At 40.5% G+C, this 25210-nt stretch overlaps 1 protein-coding gene across 4 annotated transcripts; it reads right to left on the bottom strand.

Annotated features, from left to right (window-relative positions):
* Positions 1-358: 358 nt before the first annotated feature.
* Positions 359-23155, bottom strand: LOC122768790 (FYVE, RhoGEF and PH domain-containing protein 5-like). 4 transcript variants are annotated; one of them, XM_044025013.1, is made up of 21 exons: positions 23025-23155; positions 19625-22190; positions 14995-15148; positions 13618-13676; positions 13481-13511; positions 12974-13125; positions 12646-12802; positions 9297-9393; positions 9139-9189; positions 8680-8738; positions 7425-7496; positions 7136-7204; positions 5254-5337; positions 4970-5049; positions 4795-4891; positions 4562-4699; positions 4296-4398; positions 3207-3334; positions 2977-3102; positions 2529-2683; positions 359-1304 (listed from the first exon to the last, which is right to left on the bottom strand). In XM_044025013.1, the coding sequence occupies exons 1-21, from the start codon at positions 23032-23034 to the stop codon at positions 1268-1270; spliced, it is 4425 nt and encodes a 1474-aa protein (XP_043880948.1). In that variant the 5' UTR covers positions 23035-23155; the 3' UTR covers positions 359-1267. The 4 variants fall into 4 exon arrangements, with proteins under 4 accessions (XP_043880948.1, XP_043880951.1, XP_043880949.1 ...); XM_044025016.1 differs by having other exon boundaries at positions 3004-3102; XM_044025014.1 differs by having other exon boundaries at positions 9297-9390.
* Positions 23156-25210: the final 2055 nt, after the last annotated feature.

Raw genomic sequence — 25210 nt, 5'->3', positions numbered from 1 at the left:
CAGTTCTGGCCTTTCTCTGGCCACAGAGCTCGTTGGTCTCTGTATCGCCCCATCCCGTGTGTGCTGGAGCTGCTCAGAGTGTGATCTCATACACACTCGTCAGCCAGGCGTTTGATCAGAACAGGCCCCACACGTGCAACATGCCAGCACAGACATGATACGCTCACACAGGAGATGCTACAGATGCAGCGCAAACAGCATGGCAACATGGATGCAGGTGTCTCTGTTTTTAACGTCGTGTTTTAATGAACACACGAGTGACAGAAAGTCAATGACGGCCTGCTGTGTGTTAATGTTTAGTCCACTTGTCACCCAGAGGACACGAGGGGGATAAAGAGATGACGCAGACACAGGAGGATTCCATAATGAACCACCACCTTTACTTGATTGTAAAATAACAGTTAGAAATAAAGTCAATAAATCATTAACTACAGTACAAAGTTCAAGACTTGTCTGAACGTGGGAGTTTTTACACAAATGTGACTTTATATTTGTTACAGGTATTTAAATCAGTAAAGATATATACATACAGTATATATATGTATATATATATATACATATATATATATATATATACTGTATATACGACCACATTTAACAATAAAAAAAAAAGAGTAAGTGTAGTAAATTAAGTGAGTAAGTTTTGCCCTCCATCCCTAATATCAGTGCAAATAAAAAGCATAATAACTATTCACTGGCAGGAACTACTCCAACAATACAGTACATGACACTTCTATTTATAAAATTCTTTGATTCAGCCTGTGCCTTGTATATACATATTTTAAACTGAAAACCAGGCTGTTCCTGATTCAGGCATTTCTGTGTGAGGTTGAATTTGTTTGTCATTTCTCCACGTCCCTAAAATGAAGGCGAATGTCATTGAGCAGATTATTCATAATGTCCTGAATTACATACAGTATATGTCCTTTTTCCAAAGATCCACGATCTTCCAAGTGATTGGGGAGGGGGTGATGATGATGAAGATGATGATGATCCGTCTCTGGGGAAAATGCAGGTTACATGAACGTACTGTTCCACACTGGCCGGAATCTGGGCCATCACCACTCGTGGCTGTGAGCATCACACCTGCTGCTATAGCAGGTGACAAAGTAGGTGAACGTGTCCTCTCTCAAAGGACAAAATGTCTTCATTTCTTCAGTCCAGTCAGATGAGAGACAACTTTCAGACATAATCAAATAGTAGTTTTTTTTTTCCCCTTTTCACTATGCAGCCTTAGTGGTTTCACAGCGAGGCAGCGTCAGTGTACCTATAAAACTGTGGCTTCCTCCATAGCATTTGCCCACCTGTGTGAGGAGCACAGTCTTCATTAGAAGGAAATAGCATCAACTGCAATGGGGCTAAAACTGACAGTCCTCTGTCTCTCATCAGGACATGTACCCACACTACTGTTCATACTAACTTCATCTTATCATTTTACCAGTCCTGGCTTGTTTTATTGCACAAATCTTGCAGCTTTATTTATATATTTTTTTTAAATTTTGGTTTCTATTTTGTACAGTCGTTGTAACGTTTGTATTTTTATATATATTTTTTACCTTTTTACTTTCAGATTTGGTCACGTGCCTTATGTCCCACAGTCCACAATTTCATTGTATCCTAATGTGCAATGGCAATTCTATGTCTAAGTCTTGTCTACTCTATTACATACTATCTATTTTAAAAACGTACATTAAGAGAATATAGAAAGTAAAAAATATTCTTAGATGTTGGGCTGTGACTGAGGAAAAATATTAAATGTTAAGCTCGTAAACTCTTAAGAAACCACTGATTAATGTGACCATTCCAAACTTAATAATACAAATCATGTGAGCCTTCACACTATAAAACATTGAGGCATACGCTTCTGGCAAGTCTCTTGTCATCTAAAATGATTTGTTTTTCATTTATGTCATAACTTTCTTGTATCTGCCTCTTGGCCAGCTCGTCATTGCAAACGAGAATTGGTTCTCAATTGACTTACCTGGTTTAATAAAGGTAAAATAAAAATAAGTATCTTAAAATTAATCTTTTTAAAAAAATTCAAATAATAAAAATCTTAAAAAGCCACCTGTACTACTCTTAAAGTAGTGGCCCCCGTTCTGACACAGTAATGCATCCTTAGATCTGATCATAGAAAGTACATTTGAATTGAGGACACATGTGGTCACATTTGTGCGCATACATGAACCCAATCTGCCCTGAGGACACATTAGAGATCAGTTTATTTCACACTAAACGCTGATCGCAAAGCTTAAAACTTACTGTATTTCATGTCACAGACACACACATCTATGGTCAGACTCTTCAACAACACTATTTTGTTCTTTCAAACAGACATCACATCAATGTGTATTTAAATAAAATATGGAGACACCAGATCTGATCCTATGTGATCACAGCAGACACATCCAGGATGCATTTTTAATGGCATCACCCGGTCTGAATGAGAACAAAAAGTTTTTTTAAATAATGTATTTAGATTAGATATCTGTATATTTCTTTATCGACCAGAAAACCCTGTCTCTCACCTCTGGGCTGTGTAGTTGTCCTCAGCTTTAAAGGCATAATACAAAGTGTTTTTGTGGTAGAGCTTGAAGACGTTGGCCTCCTCCTGTCCGTCCTGTCTGTCAGGCAACTTCACTGTGAACCCCAGCAGAGGCAAACTCTCTGACGCTACTTTCTCCTGTGAACAGAAACGCCATCAGAAAAAAAAGTGATATATAGTAATGAGGCTATGTTTTTAACCATGCTCGTCTGTCTGTTTGTTTGTCAGCAGCATAACTCAAAAAGTAAATGACAGATTTGGGTAGAATTTTCTAGGGATGTAGGTCGGCATTCAAAAACGATAGATTTTGGTGTTGATCCAGATTTGGATGTAGGTTTTTTAAAGTGTGTTGATAGTGTATTGTCACTGTGCTGTCTGAGTGCTTGAATCAGAGCTGCGCAGGTTGAAGGGGAGCGCATGTGTCCCCTCACCTCTTTAGCTCGGTAGGTGTAAAGCACCTTGTCTTTTAGAAGGAACCACAGTCTCTTCCAGTTCCTCTTGCTCTTCTTGCTGCGCTGCAGACTGCCACTAACAGAGCCTTCCTCTGACACCGTTACCTGCACAAATTAAAAAAACAGTGCTGTCAATCGTAACACATCATCAGTAATCTGAACTGCGCGGTGAACATGGCCTCAGAGCACAGGCAGAAGGAGCGGTGTACCTGGTTGAAGGACAAAGTGCCTTTACGATGTCTCCAGATGTTGGGCGGATGAATGTTTTGGAACACAGCAGAGAGAGGGCGGGTGGAGCGGTTTGGACCAGGGCTGTTTTTACCTGCAGACATGTCTCCTGCAGAGACATACGACTTCATATCAACCACAGCAGAGAACCCACAATGGCAAACTGCAGAACATGGCAGGTTAAATGAGCACCTTGAAACTAAACTGCAACTTTGCATCACATATTTTACTTTCTTTATGGTTTATTACAGTGCTGTTCAAAAGATTTGGGCCACCATTACATTTGTTTGTTGTAGCAATGCTAAAAGGACCATACAGTATAATTATTTCATATTCACGTCATTGAAACTTCCAGAAAATATGGGAAGCATGTATGCAATTTGAACAGAACACAGCTTCTACAGGTTAAAGTGCCAAGTATTTAGTGTGACCAACCCTTACAACCTTGGCTCTGTTAAAACTGGGGTGGAACCGTAATTAATGTTACTGGTAAAACCAGTGTTTGTTTGTTCTATTACATGTTGGAAAATATCTGCTGTGAAAAAGGTTTGTTACACCGGGTTCATTCAAGACAAGCTTGAGCATTACATGTATGAGTTAAACTCACTGCCACTTTGTTACCAACTGACCAACTTTCAGTCACACCGTTCTAATCATAATGCCAATGATCACAGAATTTGGCAGACATAAAACAACAACAAAGCAGCTTTAGCACAGTACTGTATAACATTATCTTTATCCTGCGAACAATCTGGTTAGAACTACAAACAGTACAGTGATGTAGTGTTTGTACATTACTGTAGTGTACCAATGTGCTTGTTGTACACTATGATAGTAGCCAGTGACCTTCTACTGTTTGTTCTACTGTAAATGTGCAACTTCCTGTGTTTTTTGAATATTCTACTTGAATTCAGTCAATTGCAAATTGAGCTGTGTTTCACTTCCATCACTGGGTTTCATACTGATAAAGGTAAAAAAAAGTGATGCAGCAGTTAACTGTGAGAGGTCACCACACTGCCTCTACTGGTTAAAAGAACAACAGCAACACTAGCATTTAAAGGCACACTCACCTCTCTTCTTTAGTTCATTGTAACAGTGGTCACACACTTTGGCCATGTGGTCTTTCATGTATTTCAGTGGATATCTGTTCCTGGAGCAGCTTCGACAAACAATCTGAATTTATATATATATGTATAAAAAAAAAGCACAGGCACCAATTAAAACACACTTTGAGCTCTGGTCAAAGCCACAGTTTCACAGTTTCACTAATCGTCTCGGTTGGATATCACAGTCTCATATCTCAGTATCAACAGAGTTTTATGTGTGTGTGACTCACTCTCCCGCAGCCGTGACAGTGGTGTCTACGAAGTGTGAGGCTGAAATCTGCTGTGCAGTTCATACACATCAACACCTGTGAGATGGGGACAAGGGTGGGAGCTTTCTCTCCCAGAGAGAGATGCAGACCGTCTCTGGCCTGAAAGAAACAAAAACACAATCACACACATGTGAGTGTTAGTTTCTTTGTGGTTGTTGAGGATAAAATGATGAAAAGAGGAGGAGTTAACTCACCTCTGCTGAGCAGCTGTTGAACGCTGCAGATCCTCGGGTGTGTTCAGCCACGGTGCGACTCAGTGTGTAAAACCAGTCCTCTCGTTCAAGGAAGGAGCTGTAAATCAATCAACAATCACATATTGATTAATGGATTTCACAACAAATATGACATTTCTCACGCAGTGTGACCCACCTCGCAGTCAAAGTTATGGAGATATCCGCTCCTTCGATCTTTAGTGCATTCAGAACATTCTCTATGACGGGTTTGCTGACCTGCGCAGTTTCAATAACATTATCACAAATCAAATTTCAGAAAGAGAATATATTTTTTCTTTTATCACAGTCTGTTAACTGGGTTGGTGGAACCATTTCACCATATAAACAATATAACATATAACAATAAACAAACAAGCCTATATTAAAAAAACTATTACTTCCATGACTACACTTTCTCTCTACGTTCTATTGGCCTCTGACCTTTAATCCAGTGAGAGGCAGCATGTTCTTCAGTCTGTATTTCCCGTCCTGCTGAGGATACGTGTAGAGCAACACATCGTTCATCTGAAAATAGAAAAGCACTCATAACTCACTGCACACACAAGGTTTTTTTTTTTTTTTTAAATCATGTGTTAATGCAAATGTGTAGCTTTATTTAAACAGTACAGCAGGTCAGCTGCACCATCTTCCTCACTCATGTGTTTGCAGGGAACCTCCAGAGGGTGGCACTCTAAGCTAATGAAACAATGAGGTAAAACTGCACATAGAGCAGTACTTGTTATGTTGAGTAGGACACCAGGAACAAAGCATCTTGTATTTTCTTTTTAACCTTCTAATACACCAGCAGAAACACAACCAATGTCCACCTAAAGGAAACAGACTGACTTAGTTTAGAAGACATAATAGTTATAAAAGATATAAACATTCTAATTAAACATGTTTTTATCTCACAAAGAAGTTTCAGTGTCACTTTGTGCAGAATTAGACACTTTTGTGTACAAGTGCAGGGATCATTTCTGTGCGCTTTCTTAAAGCCTTTATATGCAGTGGAATCTGTGACATCACAACTAGGTAGGCAACTTACCCAAATGTGAGGGAAAACCTGTAGGCTTTAGTACAAAAACCCTCGAAAAAAATTTTTTTTTCCAAGCACCCACTTAGTATATGTCTTAGTGTGCCACCATTGCAGTACAAACCCCTATGATAATACTACTTCAGTAAATAGGAATCACATTGCATCATTAATCTCTGTATTATTTTTCCAGTGTACACACATTGTCACTGTGTGTTTTAGTACCTTCTCCTGCAGACCTGTTTTATTACGCCATTTTCCAACATTAATAACTGTTAAAAGCATGTGATGAGGATAAACTTGCAGGGTATTGATTACCAACATTCTTCCAGCAGAGACATTTATGAGCATTTTTAGTGTCGAGCCCAGATCACAAAATTTAAAAAGACGCCACAGGAGGGAAACGTGGTGCACTTAGCTGATGCTCTGTGGATGATTAGCAAAGATGTTCATTTTGAGTACAATATTTTTTAGAGCTATCTCTATTTTATCCGTTAACAAACTGAATGTCTGGGACAGTCTATTTCTTTGTTTCACTCTCTTTTCTCATATGAAAATATGGATGGACATGGCAGTAAAAATTACAGTTGCACTTGTTTTACTCTAAATTAGACGTAAATCCCTTTCATTTGCCACTTCATCTTAGTACTGTATGTAGAGTATCAAAGCTGCTGAAGACACAGCAGACTAATATAAGCTATCAGATAAGTTATAAACATTCACAGGTGTACATATAGATGCCTCCATTTATAGGAGTAAGGCGTTGACCTTTCCCATGCTGTCAGTAAAGAACTGACTCAGGAAGTCGGCATTCAAAAACATCCTGCAAGGAAATGGCTCAGTCTGGGAAAAGAAACAATCCAAAACAAAAAAAAATAACCCAACAGGTATCTCTTCAAGGTCTCGTGTGTAACATTTTGGAGGGTTTATCAGCAGAAATTGAATATATAACCTACAAGTTGTGTTTGTACATGTGTATAGTCATTTTAAAATATAAGAAAATGTTGAATTTGTTTTCAGAGCATTAGAATAAATCTTTTGTGCCACCATGCTTCCAATGCAAAAAATGAGGAATGGAATAGAGAGAGAAGAGTTCTGAAACAGAGTTTACATCCTTTCTGGTGTGTGAACGCCACCATAGTTCCCTGAAGCACTTAGGAATGGGAGGCGTGAGCAGAGGAGTGCTTCAATTGTTGCACTCTGCCGTCTCATCATTAAACATCACTAATTCACTAATTATTACACACTGGACCTTAACCTATTATATTAAAAGCAGGAAAAGGTCTTTACCAAAAACAGATGCCTCGGCTGCTGACTCTTCCTGCTGACCTTCATCAGGGTTCCCTCCTTTACAAAGACCTGATTAAAAGACAAAATACATACATGATTAAGTCAAACTGAACATCCAGTGTCTGCCGGTGACACATACAGGACGTCTGCAATCATTAATGTTGTTTTATTCCAAAGCGGCTGGGGATTCCCAGCTGACTGTGTAAAGGGCAGCACAGGGGTGGTGCAGAGCAGACAGGGTGGGCAGACAAAGAGTCAGACTCAAACAATGCTGTTATCAGTGACTTACCCTGCCAGGCTGCAGCAGATCTCGCTGACCGTGAACGCTGTACTCGATGTTGACGAGACGCAACAAGTTCTCCTGAGCCACCAAGACATAACAGAGAGGAGAGAGATAGGGACAACATTAAGATGGTAAAAATAAGAGGAAAAGATGAAAGAGCACGAACATGAACTCAATCTGTTTTCATTCATCATCTCATGTGGTTGCAACAAGATAGTCTACTCAGAAACATCATGATTGGGTAATAATAATTATAATAATAATAATAATAATAATTTCAAATGATGTCCATCAGCCTGTTCCTATGCACAATCTCAATTTGTGTGTAAAAGAAAACCTGAATAGAGACAGAGAAGATTTATAGTTACATAAAGTTTTTATGCTTATAGGTTAATCAGCTGCAATCATGTGACTGAAAAGTCCATCAAGCTTGAAACCACAACATTTCACAACTCAATTATAATGACAATCACAAATCAGCAAATCAGAAGCAGCAGATAAATGCTTTTTGACCACACACATATTTTAAATTGCTTGGGGCTGTTTAATTACATCATGACGTTGCGCCCTCTTACCCTTCTGTGGTGAGCCAGACTTTTGTGCCACCTAGAGGCACAAAAGGAGGAGCAGCTGACTGAGTGCACAACAATATATGCAATGCGGAAAATGTTTTTTCGTTACTTATATCAACACCTTTCCTAACCAACTCAATGTTCTGATTAAGAGTCAGTGTGCTGTATAGGTGGTCAGGGTCACCAGATCATTATCATGACGCTGATCATACCTTTTTTTTTTTTTTTACTTTTCCCTAAAAGCTTGATCTCTTTAAAGCATACTCAATGCTAAATAAAGACTACAGTTCATATTTACAGTATATTGTATCATTATAAAATAGGGGAAATGCTTAGATGTTTTGTCATATGTCTTACTCTGTATAAGCATGTACTGTGGTGCTGCATTTATTCAGGAAACAATTCTTTGAGTGTGGTGTACAATATATTTATGTGCATCTGTATATCGTGCTGGAAGACTGATGGAGAGAGGATGTCATCTGCTTTTGTACCTGCATGTGTACATCAGGGTGTTGAGGTCATTTGTGTGTTTCTGTTGCATTTGAACAGACTGTGAAAACAAATTTCCTGCTGGACGATAAAGATGATATCTTAACCTTTAGGTGAACGAGTTATTAGGGACAACAAGCTAGCTATCTACAGAGTTTTAATACACAGAACCAACTGACGTGCTTACAAATGAAACTTACCCCATGTCTTAGGCTGTCATTTACTTGATCTTCAATATCAGACACTATTCCCACAGCAGCTGAATGAGACAAACACAGATGAGAAGAATGTAAACAAGTGAACATTCACACATTTGTGCAAAAAACAAACATAAAGGTCGGAATTAGTCAAGAGCGTGGACGTGACTGCATGTCTGGAATGACGAGACTCTTATCGGAGATACAGCCAGAGATAGTGTGACTGCAACGCGCCTTCTCATGAATTACACATTGCACAGCAGAGAGCTGAAATATCTTCCTGACACAGACAAAGAAATCCAAATTGGCCCTCTCATGGCCGGCTCTCCATGCCAAATGAGCATATATAAATTCCCTGGAACACACAGCGACAAACCGAAGCCAATAAGGCTCTCCCATGAGTGGAAGAGAGCGGAGCCAGAGGCCTCTGCGCACACTGACGCTGCAGTTTGTTTACGGTACCTTGGGTGTCCTCATATTCCTTGGAATCAGGGGAGAGGTTGTTCAGGTAATCTGTGGGAGGAGTGAAATACATTCAATCCCCTTAAGTGTCAAGAAGGAAACCACTGTAAATGAAATATATTTGTACTCAGGAAACTCCACATTTCACTGATCCTCACCTGTGAGGAGCATGCGATACTGAGCAACGCGCACGATGACCCGCAGGAGCTGATGTTTGAGAGAAACCTTTTCCCCGACTGGACTCTGCTGCTGCTGCTGAAACACAGACATTAAATACAAGTTTACCACTGTATTCACATCACTGCTGGTTATCAGGACATTTTCAAAAACCTTAAACAAAGAAAATGAATCGTGTACTGAGAAGTAAGTTATTCCACGTGGGAGCTTTGGATTAGATTCATGTTCTAAGTGTGAACCAGGGTCACTGACACTTACTGCTTGCCAGCACAGTGTGTCTCCCATGCTGCGGGGACTGGGGACATAAATCTCTTTTAAAATTTACATTAACAAAATTTATGCTTAATCTTAAAAGGTACAGTGTGTAAAATTCAGCAACATTTATTGGTAAAGTTTTATGTTGCAGCTGAATTTCCCTTTCAAGTGTTTTGTTGAACCTACATAATGAAATATAGTTTGTATCTAAATTCAAAAGATGTTTAGATTGTCCACTGTGGACTATTGTAAACACATGGTGGTCCAAAATGTTGGTCTTCGTAGAGCTGACCCAGCTCCTGATATAAATACAAAAGACTCTTTCTGGTGTAATGAAAAACAACAATTCTTACAACCAGGTGACTGTACAGTACACACATATATAATGAAAATTATTTCACCAAAATCTTACAAAACTGGACTTGGCTAAAGATAAATTCCAAAAACAGTTCTCTATAGTGACACCTGTAGCTGTGGGAGCTCGCAACAGCCACGTTTGAGCATCTTGGGCTCCGGCCAAAATGTTGATTTTATGGTAATTGTATTTATTTACTCATGAGAAAGATGCACACTGATGAGGTAAAAGCAACACTCTTGTCTCAAGTGGCTTCAGTCACTTTCCATTATGGCCCAACAGGCTATACTTAATCAAACTTTCTTTTGCTTTTTCTGCTCTTGTGGGGTTTGTTTTGTGCTTGGAGTCATTGGTTGATTTTAGCAGAACGCATTCCTTCACAAACTACAACTCAATCACTACTCACTGCTTCAGTAACAGAGGCCAGAAGTCAGCCAACCTGGCTGCAATTTCCAGGAGTGTCAGTGTCCAGCGTATTCCACCTCAACAATGCAAAAGCTGCTACAGAGCCAAACATCCAACTCAGTGGAGTTAAGTTCAAGCACACCACTAATCCAACCTACCTAGGAGTGACCCCTGACATGACCCTATCCTTTAAGGAACACCTGAAAGACACAGCGGCAAAGGTGAAGTCCAGGAACAACTTGCTGTGTAAGCTTGCTGGTTCAAAACACTGCACACTTCAGCACTGGTCTTAGAGTTCTCTGTAGCAGAATACTGTGTTCCTGTTTGGACCGGATCACCCCCCACACACCATGTGGACACCAAGTTCGAGACAACTATGTGATGTCATAACCGGGACTATTCACACAGCACCACTCCCCTGGCTTCCTGTGCTATTAAATATAACTCTCCCACACATCCGGCGAGTAGCACTTACTCAAAGGATGCTTCACAAATTCAAAGACTCCCCACATCTACCAATCCATGCCGACCTTTTCAATCCACCCACTGCTCGTCTACCGTCTAGAAGACCGATTTTGAAGACCCCAACCTGACGACTTCACCAACCAGTCAGCTCAGAAAAAGGAGTGGGAGTCCAAGGACAAACATGTGGTGTCAGAACCCACACAACAGCTTTGTGGCAACAACCTCTCCAAGAAGACAGTGGTCAACCCTCAATAGATTCAGGACTGGACGTGGCCGCTGCTTGGCCAGCCTTCACAAATGGAGAAGTAGCCCAAGCTCATTGTGTGCTTGTAGAGAACAATGGAAGATATCAGTGAAGCTTCTCTGCTCCACAGACTGAAAGGAGGGCTGGTCAGCCTCCATACAGCAGACCAGGAGGCAACTGTTTGACTTGAGGACTCCTATCATTGAGACATTTTACTCTAAACAACACATTTAAGAGTCAAGAGGAGATAAATTCATCCTCTAAGGTCTAAATAAAGTTCATTATCGTTGAATATTTTAGCTTTTGAGGTCTTTCAGTTCGGACTAAAGCGGTGAACCAGAACCTTCCATATGCTGAAGAAGGCAAAGCACAGAAAGTGCTTCAAAGAACCTGAGCACATTGAAACGCTTGTGCTGTTAAAATCAAACCTCTCCTCAGTGGTCTATAAACTGGAGAGGAAATATAGAAAACTTGTTTGTCTATAAATAAAATGAATGTATTATTGTGACAGCTAGATTATTAGAAAAGGATATAATAGTCGAAAACACCAATTCTACCACAGCCTTTGTACTTAGCAGCCGGCTTGATATATTTTATGTATAAATTAGTGACAAGTGAACAGATGCTGGATTCCTATTATCACATCCTTTTATTTTATGTTTTTTATTTTACCTTAAATATATCAACTCAATATCTTCTATTAAGTTGTCTCTGGCTGACTAGTTAATGAAAAAACATGTTCATTTAATTGAAGCTAATTATAACTCCTCACTTAAGTGCCTGAAACAGCTGCTGGGGAATGCAAACTACATTAATTTTAAGATTCCCCTGTTTTTAAAGATCTGTCCAGAGTTGTTTCATTGCTCTTCTGAGTGGCTCAAGCCAAAAATATGTGTTCCTAACTTCGAATACTTAACACATAAAATTTATATTTTTCCTTTGTGTGTCATGAATGTTTCTTTGTTCTTTGAACAGCAGAGAAAACAATGTGGTTGCTCCCCTTTAAATTAAATTACTACTTCACTTCACCATTTCTGCTACGGCACGAGGGACACTTCATCTTTGTCACTGCACACACAAACACACACAGACTCTGCAGATAAGCGATCATGTGCACAGATGAGATAAAGATCAAATATACAAGGTTGGCACCAAATGTCCATTATTATTTTTAATTAAAAAAAACCCAGAGATGTTTCTCCACTGCAAGTTTGTTCCCTCGTTTTCCTGCAGGTTTTGATTACAAATTGTAATTTGTTTTTATTTGCTATGTTGCTGTTGCCTTGCAGCAGACTCAGGTTCACGACCCGGTCGGAACAAAGGCCTTTCTACATGTTTGCATGTTCTCCCTGTGCGTGAGTGGGTTTTCTCCAGGTTTTCTAAAAACATGCAGAGGTTAATTGGACACTAAATTGCCCATAGGTGTGAGTGTGAATAGTTGTTGTATCCCTGTGGTGGGCTGGCGATCTATCCAGGGTGTACCCAGCCTTTTGTCAGCAGGGCCTGGCACCAGCAGCCTTGCAATCCTCATGTAGAGGATGAAGCGATGGACTATGGATGGATGGATTTGTGTTTGGAGTTAGAGAAGAGAGGCTGCAGGTCTGACCTCAAACTGGTGAACAATCGCTGCAAAGCCAGGTGAAGTCCGGCAGCTCTCCTCCAGCAGGTTCATACTCCGGTCATAATGGCCGATGTAGGTGGTAAAAACCAAGAATTCAGGTTTTCTGGTCAGGAAGATATCAGCAATCTTCTGGCTCTCCTCCCTGAGCAGGGACACAGTTTGAAGAGGAAGAAGAAGCAGAAAGAACATGTACAGGTTATATTTATTGCTTTCTGAGGTGCAATGATGAGCACACCCCTTGGAGATATGGAAGAAAGACAAGAGGGGGAAAAGTTCCTTATAATCATGGTAAATGTGTGCCAGTATTCCTCACCAGTGTCTGAGTCGATTCTCCAGCTCTGTGAGGATTCTACGGTGCAGGGTGTAAACATCAGGCAGCTCGTTCAGAATCTCTCGCAGTCGCTCCTCTTCCAACACGGGTTCCCCCTCGTCCCCGACAGCTGCCCCCACTGCCTCCCGAAAGTCCTGGCACATTGGACGGAAAGGTTTATGTTTAAAATAAAGTCTAAAGTCTGCTTCTTATTCCCATCAGCTCAGCAGTATGAACATCACACCGCAAGACTAACTCTTGGCAGGCAAGTGAAAGAGCAGCACTTGTTCTCCTCTTAATACTAAAGTGCCCTTGAGCAAGACATAAATGCCCTCCCTGCTCCATTCTAGCTGCTCAGACGTCTATATATACATCTATATATATATAGATGTATATATAGATATAGATATATATGTGGACACAGTGAGAGAGAGAGACAGACAGAACAGACAAAGAGAGAGAGATTCATACAGAATTCATTGGCAAATCAAACAAGATTATTACACTCACTTCCTGAAGAAGCTTTAGGGCTTTCACGTGTCTGTGGACAGAATAAATATATGCACACAGTTAATCAAGAAGCTGGGAAGTTTTTACAGGTAGGTTGTGATGTTTTACAGGGAAAAAATTGGTAAAACAACACTTACAATCTCTCTGTATCCACCAGTTCTTTTGCAACGTAAAAGGCTCTGGACCGGCCATCAGGCTGTAAAAACAGGGTGATATCATTTACTCAAAATGGCCTAAGGGTTCAAAAGAGCTGGAGCATTTTGGCTGGTTCAACAACTACAAGTGGTGCACACATCATCTCCTAACAGCTATAAAATTCTAAATAATGAGGACAGCCTTCAGTAGCCCATTAACCGCCATTAACCCACAGTAAAATCCAGACCTGTTAGGGCAACATTAGCACACCGCTCAAGATGAAAAGCTTGTTTTATTTTGTCATGTTCTTTTCTGTTTGCATTTAATAAAAAGGTATTATCATCCCTTTTAAAATGATGGTCCAGAACAAATCAAATTAAAGCACACTTAATGAGTAAACAAAGGTCCTTTGTGAAAACAGTAAAAACAAGAATAAAAGAGGCCCAGATCTCAGATGGTTACTCAGTGATGAAGATGATTAAAGGTCCAGCATGTAAGTATTAGTGACATCTAATGAGACTATAAACTGATTATAACAACTGTAGGACTTGCCCATTTCCTCCTACCTTTCACCACATTAGGGAACTACAGTGGCCTTTACGTACCAAAAAGGATGTTGTTCTACTTCATTAACATATAGAGCTTTTGCTTCAAAACGCACACTCTGGTTGATTTGTCTGTTCTAACTAATATAAAACGCGGTGGTGCACGATGGCGGCCTCAAAAAAGCAATGTTCATGCGTACAGTACATATCAAAGGTTTATTCCAAGGCTCACTCACTCTCACTCATCTTCTACTGCTTTATCCTCTACATGAGTGTCACGGGGTCACTGGTGTCAATAATGAAAAGAATAATTATTATTTATTTATTGTTATTGGCACCAGCTGACATAGGGAGACTGGCAGGAAAGACCCTGGACAGGTTGCAACTCCATCACAAGGCCACAACAACCATGTAGCCTATTCCAAAAATCAAATTCACTTTAAAGACATTATAACATATTCAAAAATACACGTGTGGTGTATTCAATTTCTGCCAATAAAGCCTTCTAAATGTTACACACTGGACCTTTAAGATTGAATCCCATATTAGTTAATTTAATTTTGTTTTATCATTGGTTTTTTTTTGCTACTTAATTTACAAAGTTGTACAACAGATGTGCAGATGCACAAATGCACAAATTACCCAGCCCAAGGTTTGGAATTTTTCTCCTGTGAGCCATGTTGGAGTTGGAGAACTCCTTCCTCTCCAATTAAGTGAGATGGTAGATGAGCAGTGATGCATTAGTGAGTTCATTTTTATGGTTTTAAGGTGAAAAGTGCTTTTCCTAACATTTAACACTCATCATTTACATCATCACTTTTTGCCTGAACTTACCTGTCTGTTATAAGTGCTGTGTGCAACTCCGTCTTCCTCATCAGAGGTGCGTGCCTGGTCTTCCTCACGTGTCATCTCTCCCCTGACTTCACCCACTGAACCGGCCAGTGGACTCACAGCCAGCGAACACACGTTGTACGCTTCTGTATAGGCACTTTGTAAGGAGGAAAGGACAAGTTAATCGGGTGAGTGAAGAATACTGTAGGTTACACACAAATGCACTGTAGCATCTTGAATATATTAATACTCTATTCACTCAATAAAATAATTATTACTGTATAGTTGCTGAGGGTCAAGCAATTATTTTACTAGTTGAGTAAAATATTCCAGAAAATATTGATAGGAAGAGCAGTGATTCAACGATGTTCTCCTGACAAGATTCAAAGTGGAATTTTTTAAACGTCAAATACCTACAATACAATATGATCCAGTGGTTATTAAACAGTCACCTCCATGGAGGAATGCCTGCTTGTGACATTACACTTCTGCTAAACTTCAAAGCAAACGTTCGATACTACCTATAATACTTTCTGACCCTACTCTTACTCCTGTCTGTTGAATATGACTGATTATCATCCCTGTGTGTCCAGTCGTGATTCTAAAACAGGGGTGTCAGACAGAGTACAGAGGGGCCAAAATTAAAAAAGTGGGTCAACATTAATTGATGAACGTACTTAAACTAAGGCTTTATGACAAATGACACCTTTAAACGAACTGATAAAGGAAAATTGAGTAATACTAGATTGCTCTAGATTGTCTGTTACATCATATTATGTTATATATTATCTCTGCACTTCTGTGCCGCCATAACATAACTAAATCCTCAACTTTTCCCAAGACATCTTGGAAAATTCAGAACAAACAAATAATAAATAAAAACAAAAATATTTAAAAATAAATTAAACATCAATGACATTAATTCATTATGCCTTGATTAATGATTTGGTCAAGCTGTAGCCACCTTGACCAAATCATGTATTGAAAAATGCTGTTCTGTTCCGTAGCAGCTGTGAATGTGTCCCGTCAGCTCTCGTGTGAACATATTCTCATCACACTTTTACGGTCCACTGAAATATCGCTATATTAAAAATACTGCATTTAGTATTAGAAGCATATATGAATTGATAAAGCAATGCAAGACTAGAGAAAGCAATTAAGTAATAATGAAAGGCCCACGGTGACAACCTTTCTCAACCGGGGACTCGTGTCTCGTGTATTTTATGCCATGAGATTCTCTTCTGCAGGGAGCCCAAATGAATATGCTAATGGCTGCCGCTCAGTAGGAAGAGTGAGCTATGCAAATAAAAACATGTCCTTAAGTTACTGTAGTAAAGCAGTAGACCACTACGTGACCAATTGTCTTGCCGGTGTTCCTGTCACGTTTGAATCCCAGCACCAATGGACCGAATCCCACTGAGATGCAAATTAGCGACATATGAACGACATATTTGAGTACTTTTGATCTCTGCATCGTAAACATTACAGCCGCACGGCCCATTACTGTTCATAGGGTCTCACTTTGGATGAGCTACCAGGGGGGTGTTTGAACCACAAACTACATGCATGGTTTCTATATTAGGCTTTTATATCACTCTCAGAGACACTGCCTCTGTCACGTCTCACAGTCCTGCCATGTGGTTTCAAGGCCCAAGGCAAAAATCTATGGTGATAAATCACAGGAGGCGATTAAAAAAATAAAAAAAATAAAAGATTCTGCCTGCCTCAGGTTCCTAGTTGAGCCATTTATGATCAAATTATCATTATTAACATAATACCTTCAGGTTATGCGGAACTAAATCTTTTTGTTTCAGCAATTAAAATCTTTAGCAAAATATGATTTTAGTGTTAGTGAAGTAATATCCAGACAAACACTGGTGCTGATTGCTTTGATGTGATTAACGTTGCTATATTTAGAAAATAATTATCATTCTAAGGCAGAGGTCCCAAACTCGTGGCCCATGGGCCATAAGCAGCCCTCCAATCGATTACATGTGGCCAATTAACCAATTAATATCATTATAATTAGTTATTTCTGTATTTTTTTTCCTATTTACAGAATCAAAACAAACTCTTTTATATGGAAAATCTGTCAAATGTCCTCACAGATATTGTTATTGTGACATAACGGCAGAACATTGAGATTTTAAGCTCATATTGCACGTCTCTACTTGATTTTTCTCAAATACTTTTACTGAACAGACTCGAACCCCCTTCTAAGGTAACATTATGTGTTATTATAATATTCACATATACAGCTCTGGTTCCAGTAATGGAAAATCAATGACATAGAAATAACAAAAGAAATGTTAAATGAGACCCCATCAATATTTTCCTCTGAAGTTTCTTGTAAATATATGCTGTATTGTTAGATATAATTAGATGTCCATATGAGTCATCCATCCATCTATCTTCTATCTTCTATCTTCTGTTAACCCTCCACATGAGGGTCGGGGATCCACTCACACCTATGGTCAAATGAAGTGTCTAATTTGCCTAATCTCCAAATCTGCATGTTTTTGGACTATGGGAAAAAGCCTGAGAACCCCAAGAAAACCCATGGGGAGTATATGAAAATGATTTTCATTTTCTGATTTCTAGCCATAGGTAAACTTGTGTATTTTACACCTCCCTCTTCCTTGACTCCATGCTCAGTTGATGTTCTCACTGTCATGTTTCACCCGTGTTCTTTAGGTCTTGGCTGTGTTCTGTTTTACAATGGCCAATAGGTCAACCTTGTTTCTTTCTTTCTTTTTCGAGGTTTGTCTGCTTTTCGTTAAACATTCCTGTCCGATATTTTGCATAAAGACTGCGGGAGATTGTTGTTAAAGTTTGGGAGCAGTCAGTACTTGTCAGAAATTCCTCTAACTCCTTTAATGTTGCTGTTGGCCTCTTATCTGTGTTCTCCCAGTTTTCTTGTCTTCTTTTTAGAGGACATCCTGTTCCTGGTAATGTCATTGCTGTGCCATATTTTCTCCATTAGTTGATCATTGTTTTATGGCATATCCAATGTCTTGGAAATTATTTGTACCCTTCTCCTGATCAATACCTCTGAACAACTGTATCCTGTTCATACTTTGGGAGCACTTTGTGAGTCACTTATGTTGTGGGTTGCAACTAAGAAGACGTCAGGAAAATGCCACAGGAAGAGCTGTGCTTTATTTGAGTCTGTCAGAGTCACTATAAATTTGCTTTTAATTCTTTTTTTCCTAATATTCGCTATGGAGCATTTACTGCTGTTTTGCTTGTACACACACTAAAATGGCGAGCACAGTGAGAGGGAAGCACTGCAGTGAACAACTGCTGACTACAGAACACACTGAGATACAATCTCAGCCTCTTGTTCGTAACTTGCTCGAGAAGAGCAATGACTTCAAAATGCTCTGACTATTAATCATCCCGAGCAGCCCGCATGATATGGGCACAACCAACAGGAACACAGGGGGATGGGTTAATGTCAGTACAGCATGGCTTATCATACCAACAAATAGCATCACAGCCCACAGATGAGAAGCTCTGCCTACTGAGCATCTACACAAGAGGCTGCTTCTGCAGATGATTTATGAATGAAACCCCTCCCCGTTTTTAACTTCGATGTGTCAAGATCACCTCCGCCGGTGTTTCCTCCTCTTCCACCAAACATGCCCCAACAGCACACAGACGCTTCACAGCTGGGGCTTCGTATACCTCACTGCATTGAGAAGGGGGAAGCTATTGTACTGCACTTACCTCTTTAGCATTGATCATCACATCCATACGGGATGCGATCACAGTGTCAGGGGACTCAACATAATAAATGGTTATAAATCTTCCTCCCCGGGGGTGCTGTTAAACCCACACAGCAGTCGAGCAGTAATAAAAAAAAGAAAAGACCAGTGCTTGGTGTAAAGGTTGTAAGGATCACTGATAATATGTCCAGCAGCATCAGCCTGTATGAACACACCCTAAAGCAGAGACACAGGCTGTGCAGATGTTCTGTCTACACTCAACAAGTATTAAATGGATTGTCATGACTGACAGGACATCTGATGCAGAAATGCATCTTTCTATAAATGAAAGGAACATCTGTCTGCAGTTATGTGATTAACAGACAGACAACTAACAATGGATCGCTTGACAGACTTCAAACTTGGCAGGTGACTAACAAAGGGCACCAGCGTGTGCAACGTCAACTTAGACATTGTTTGGATCAGAAATGTCAGAGATATTCGGCTCATTTTGTGCAGTTAACAACTACAGAAAACAAGCACATATTAACCAAGCACTGCACTGGTGGTACTCGGATGATAAATCACTCTGGTGTTGGCGATACATCAATATCTTTTCTACAGCCCATGGAGCAAGTGTATATAGGGTGTGTTCAAACATCACGACTATGCCAGGGGAACTGTTTAAAAGGTTTTTTGTCACTTAATTGATCATTGGTGTGTTTAAAGCATAACCCTCAACAAACCAATCAGGGTTCTACTTCCATTCCTTTTAAAAGCTGTTTTTTCTTGCACCTTGGCAGATTGCTATTACTTTAACTGCACACACATGAAAATGACAAGGTTTTTCTTATGAAACTAACATGTCATTATTGGCACAATTTCACAGCAGGTTTAAGATTTGGGCCATAGTCTTGTTTACATACCTTTCTGTTTCATCTTCAGCAGACTGAATTCTGCCTTTGAAACCAGGGAGGCTGCTCATGTCCACATAACCGTCTGTGTCATTGGCAGATGACAGCACTCGACAGGGTCGGTCAAAGAAGTTTGGTAACGGTCCTTGTGGAATTGGCCTCCGCTGGGGCACTTGGACGTTTTCATAGTCTGAGCTGATGGCGGGAACGTTCTCATAGTCTGATGTATTTGTGTTAGGAAAGGAGATGGAACGAGGTTTGGTCAGGGGGAGAGGTATGAAAGGCACCCGCGTGCGATCCTCAAAGGACTCCACTCGGATAACACTTCGATTGAGGAATGCCACGGAACCCCCTTTTCTTTTGCTTTCTTTGTAAAACAAGAACGAGGAGGCTGGCTCAGGTGAAGCTTGAAGTTTACTAGCTGAGCGTGAGATGAGCTGTGGGGAGCTACTTAAGCTGTGGCTATCTAAATCCAGCAGTCTGTTCTGTGTTTTGGGGCTGGACTCTGATGAGGACTTGGAGGAGGATGGATTGACATCCACTGTGGACTTGTTCTCCGTTTTACGCCTAAACTTAAGCATCAGGAAGTGCTTCAGGGAGGACTTCTTTTTCCTGTTTTTCTCAGGTGAGTCACTTGTAATGAGCAATGAGGGAGAACTCTTTGTGATGGGCTTCTTGGTTATGTAGGCCAGCTCAAATGGGGGAGGAATATCAACCACAGAAGTTGGAGTGGACAAAGGTGAGCCCCTGGAAAAGCTTCCAGATGAACAAGAGGCCTCTCTCTGCCAGTGAGATTCGTGCCCTTCTCTGTAAACACACAGAGGCTTATCTTGTGCCTCCATGGAGAGAGAGCGGGGATACAAGGACAGATAGTGCGGTTTGGAGTAGCTCTTGTTTCGCACTGAGTTCAACATAGGGCTGCTGCTAAGAGCAGGTTGTCCAAATCCACTCATGTAGGGGCTCTGAACAAACTGCACTCCCATCTCAGCCACATTGTTATTAATGCAGTGTGACAGTGAGCGAGATTGCATCCCCGTGGTTTTCCTGTCTGCACCCTTTGAACAGTTTCTGGGCTCCTCATAAACAGGCTCATCACCGATGTCCTGGTCCGTATCAGTGGTGTCATCCATCAGTGGCACTATGTAACCCTCCAGGTCATCGTCTTCTCTAAAGATGTCCGAGTCATTTGGGGAAAGCAGCTGGCTTTCTGAGAGAGAAGATGTCAGCGAGGTGTCAGTGTCTGACGGCACAGATATTGATACCAGCCTGAACCTCGGCTGGCAGTCAAAATCATTCAACAGGGCCTCTGCTGTATGAACCTTGTGCTCCTCACTTTTGAAAGATGGCCATTTGTGACATCCTCTTACCTTGTTTTCATCCCTGTTGTTGCGAATGAATCCACCACTGTTAACAATCTTGACGTAATCCTCAGAAGACGCAAACTCTATTTGTCCATGTTCTGCTGTTTCCTTGTTGTTCCCAGCAGACACAACACTGCCATTCACAGACATATGAGTCTGTGGTGTTTGTGGACTATCTGACAGTCCATCAGCTTTGTTATTTCTTGGCGTCGTGTCTGTTTTAATAATGTCATCCGAGGAGACGTAATAAGGCTCATGAATTGGATCATTCTCTATGACAATATGTCCCCTAGTTGCATCACAGAAATGTTTCTGGTCTTCAGCGACAGAGTCATAAAAGCTAATGTTCTGTAGGCGTTCACCCTTTTCCTTCATTTTACAGCCACATCTCAACTTCAGGATGTTACAAGTGATGCCACAATTTGAAACAGTTTCCTCCTCGTTCTCCTCTCCTCCTGATGGAAAAACCTGTTTTGAATTAGAGTCCTTCCTGTTGTCATTGATGAGGACATCAGCGTCATCTATGAGAGACTCTGTTAAGTCATCTGCTGTACAGTCACTGGCTTCATCCTCCTTGATTTGGTGCATTTCCAGTCTTTTCTTCATGTCTCGTCTTTCAGCAGAGGGGCCACCTGCCTCCTCATCAATGCTATTAAAAGAAATATCTCCCACTGAGAGGCCATCTGTGTCAGCCAGCGCCTCACCCGCATCAAAACCTTCAGTGTCCATATTCTCCGTGAGGTCCGTATCCATCATCTCCACCGCTTCCTTCGAGTTAGTGAGTTCAGCACTGACCCATAGTGTTTCTAGGGAGTCCCCCTCCACTGTCAAAGTACGGTCAGATAATCTCCAGTCCTCATCCATCTTCTGAATCATATCTTCTTGCATTTCCTTTTCCTCCTCTGTCACCTTTCCGTCCTCCAATCCCTGTGACACATTCTGTGATTTTAGGATGGAGGTGCTACATTGCTCCTCTGCTGTAATCCCTTTGTTTAGACCATCCTCTGTCTCTTGGTCGTCATCAAACTCTCCGTCTGAAGTCAGTAGGGTGTTGTTGGTGCATCGTCCCTGGCTGCCATTAAGTTCTAGTGTGACTTTTGGTTTGGGAGAGATAGACGGTTTTGTCCGCCTGGCTGCAGACATGAGAGGGGAGGGCAGCTTCAGGTTAGCGTGACAAACAAATCTCGTCTTTGGAGCTACAGAAGGCTTGGTGTAGTCTGTGAGAACAACAGGAAAAGGAAACTGTTAGATTATGAGCTTTAAAATAGCTAACAGGTCATTTGTATTGTGTCTCTGTGACCTAAAACCGTTCAGAGATTTTAAACTATGATGCAATAAAATTATGATTGTGTTTGTGCTATTAATTCATTTTAAGTTAATCAGGTTCTTCACAGCAAATACTCTGCAACTTACAAGTGTGCGAAAAAGCTCTCTTTAAAGTTCACATGTTAAAAGCCACTCAAAATGATAAAACACGGTCCTTGAAGGACAGGATAAGGGATAAAGAATAGAATCTATTCTTTGTAATATAATACTGAAAGAAAAAAAAAATTCTAAGGGATTTCCCTGACTCACTTCCTGTGATTCAAGGGAGAGAAACCCCTCTCAGGCTTAAGGCTTTTAGTGAACTACTGTAAAGGCAGTAGCCGATGGCCAATTTTGAATATTGTGTAATGAATAAAATCCAACCCATTTATTATAAAAAAAAATATATATGTAGTATATAATCAAACATGACACAGGTCAGATCTTTGTCTCATCAAAACTAAAAAAAAGACAATACTTCATGCAAACAGCATTTGATTGAATTAGATTTTTGATCAGTTACATTTCTTCAATATGCAATAAAATCAATAAACCTTAAACCTGACATTAATAGGCACACTTCACTTCACACCACTGGATTCACCTTAGTTACAGGATTGCGTAAAATGTAAATAATAATAAGATGTTTTTTTTTTCTCTTTCTCTCGATTTGTGCAGACCCTTTAAACTTATTCAAGATTGTGTACACACACACAAAAACGTCCTTTTAAATATAATGATCTCACCTGTGTTCATGATGGCGAAGCGAACATCTGCAACATCTCTGACACCGACGCTGCCGCCATACACCCGGGGTTTCTGTGAAGTGGCAAAGCGGAGCAAACTCTGTCCAACTGTGTCCACACACAGAGGGGGAGAGAGAGAGGGAGAGAGAGAGAGAGAGAGAGAGGGAGAGAGCGCTGCTCAGCTGATCGTTTGTCTTCCCTCAACAGGACGAGAGTGGAAACCAAATGGAAAGAGACTCGAGCCTCACAGCTGCAGCTCCAGTCCATATGAACACACATGAACGTCAGTCTGTGCGCGTGAACGTTCACAGGCTGAGTGAGTGACAAACAGCGCAGCAAAGACGCAAACACACACACTCAGGAAGAGGGTTAATGCTCGTATCGTGTGTTTATGTATAGGACATATAATAATAATAATAACTAGTAACTAATAGTAACTTTTCTAAACTTCACACTGTACATGAAAACATCAACCTTTGGGAAAGGAAAATCATTTTTAAAATGACACATTTTTATGGTATAACCACATCTCAACTGAAAATGAAAGGGGTAGTGTGGTTGTATGAGGTACAACACTGAGCCACTGTGCCACTAAGCCTGCCACCGTTTCCTTCCCAGACACTCACTCTCTGATAAAAGCATGAACAGATTTTACAAATTAATAAATGGTAGGGGTGGGTCAAAATATCGATTTAGTTATATACTGTTGTCCTTCCTCATGCATTACGATAATCAATATGCCAATATTTATATCTCAATTAACAAATGAATGCGCTCTAAAGTAAACAGTTCCTGCCAGTGTATCTCGCTGGGTGTCACTACTGATACATGGTCCACAATACCAATATGATATCATTGGTATTGTGGACCATGTATCATGAGGTACAATTCTGTGATAATCAATGTATTGCAAGACAATCTTATAGTGATATCTGTCTAACTGAAGAAAACAAAACATCTGTGAAAAGTTAAAACTGCAGGATTTCTCTATTTATTCACAGCATGGAGAACAAAGTACATAAAGTCTATGTATTGAAGGTGGATTGAACATGGATGGGTCCACTGGAAACTCTGAAAGTTCCACCCGAATTTCCCTCATTCATTTGAGCAATGCCATCGCGAGGAGACAACAAGTAGTGATGCCCAGCAAGTGAGTGCCTTCATTTGTTAGATAAAATATCGATATCTGCCCTGGTGTATCGATTATCGCATAGCATGAGGAAGGTATGAAATCGATATTTTGACCCACCCCTAATCTCTGACCCCAGCTGGTTGTGGATGATGCTATTATAAAGCTACATTATATGGTATGATCAGGGTGTATCTGTGATCTTACATCAACCCTGTGGCATTGATAAAGCAGCCTTGTTTGCCTGCACACCCATCTGACTGTCTGATTGGTGTACAGCTCTTTTCTACATAACAGGAAACTGCTCTCCCTGTTTCCTGCTCAACCCAACTTCACATCCTTCGCAGCTTGTGGACATCATTCTCACATTAACCCCTCTGTGAATTAACTGTGACTCAGTGGCGGTGAAGTAAGGCGTGCTATTTTTATTCTTGCATTGTGGTCAGCTGGTCATGATTTATTACACTAAAAACATATATACTGCGTGTGCTGTGCGTGTTGCTGCAACACACTTGATGATGGGGAGTGGTGGTTCTGTGGAAGCAAATCCTGTCCAAACAACAAACAAACAAACAAACAACAAAGTCCTTCTGGAAAACTCAGAAACTCTGCAAAAAAACAACGTTAATCTCTGTTTTTCTGTTCTTACGGCAGACAATTAGTCCACAGCTACATGAGCAAATGTTACACATTACTCCATAAAACACGTACGTACAAACAATGCCATCCTGAAACTTTAAAGAGCCGGTATGTAACATTAAGCCAGTTTCATTGGAAGAAATTGAATATCGCTGACCTCACCCTTCCCTTCCAAGTGTGTTGGAGAAATTGTGTAGCCTTCAGTTAACAGCAAAACTCAAAAGATGTTTGTCCATTGTGGGCTATTGTACATACATGGTGGTCCATAATGGCGGCCCCTTCGTCGAGCTGACCCTGCTCTTGATATCAGTGTAAAAAAACTCCTTCTGGGGAAATGAAAAACCACAATTCAAACAAGTATGATTATTTTATCTTCAGTGTCTGAAAAATGTAAATAATTTCACCTGAATTTTACACA

Source organism: Solea senegalensis, linkage group LG4, assembly GCF_019176455.1.
Source record: "Solea senegalensis isolate Sse05_10M linkage group LG4, IFAPA_SoseM_1, whole genome shotgun sequence".
Taxonomy (NCBI): domain Eukaryota; kingdom Metazoa; phylum Chordata; class Actinopteri; order Pleuronectiformes; family Soleidae; genus Solea; species Solea senegalensis.
Note: the sequence above shows the minus strand (reverse complement) of the source record. Positions and strands in the feature narration are given on the sequence as shown.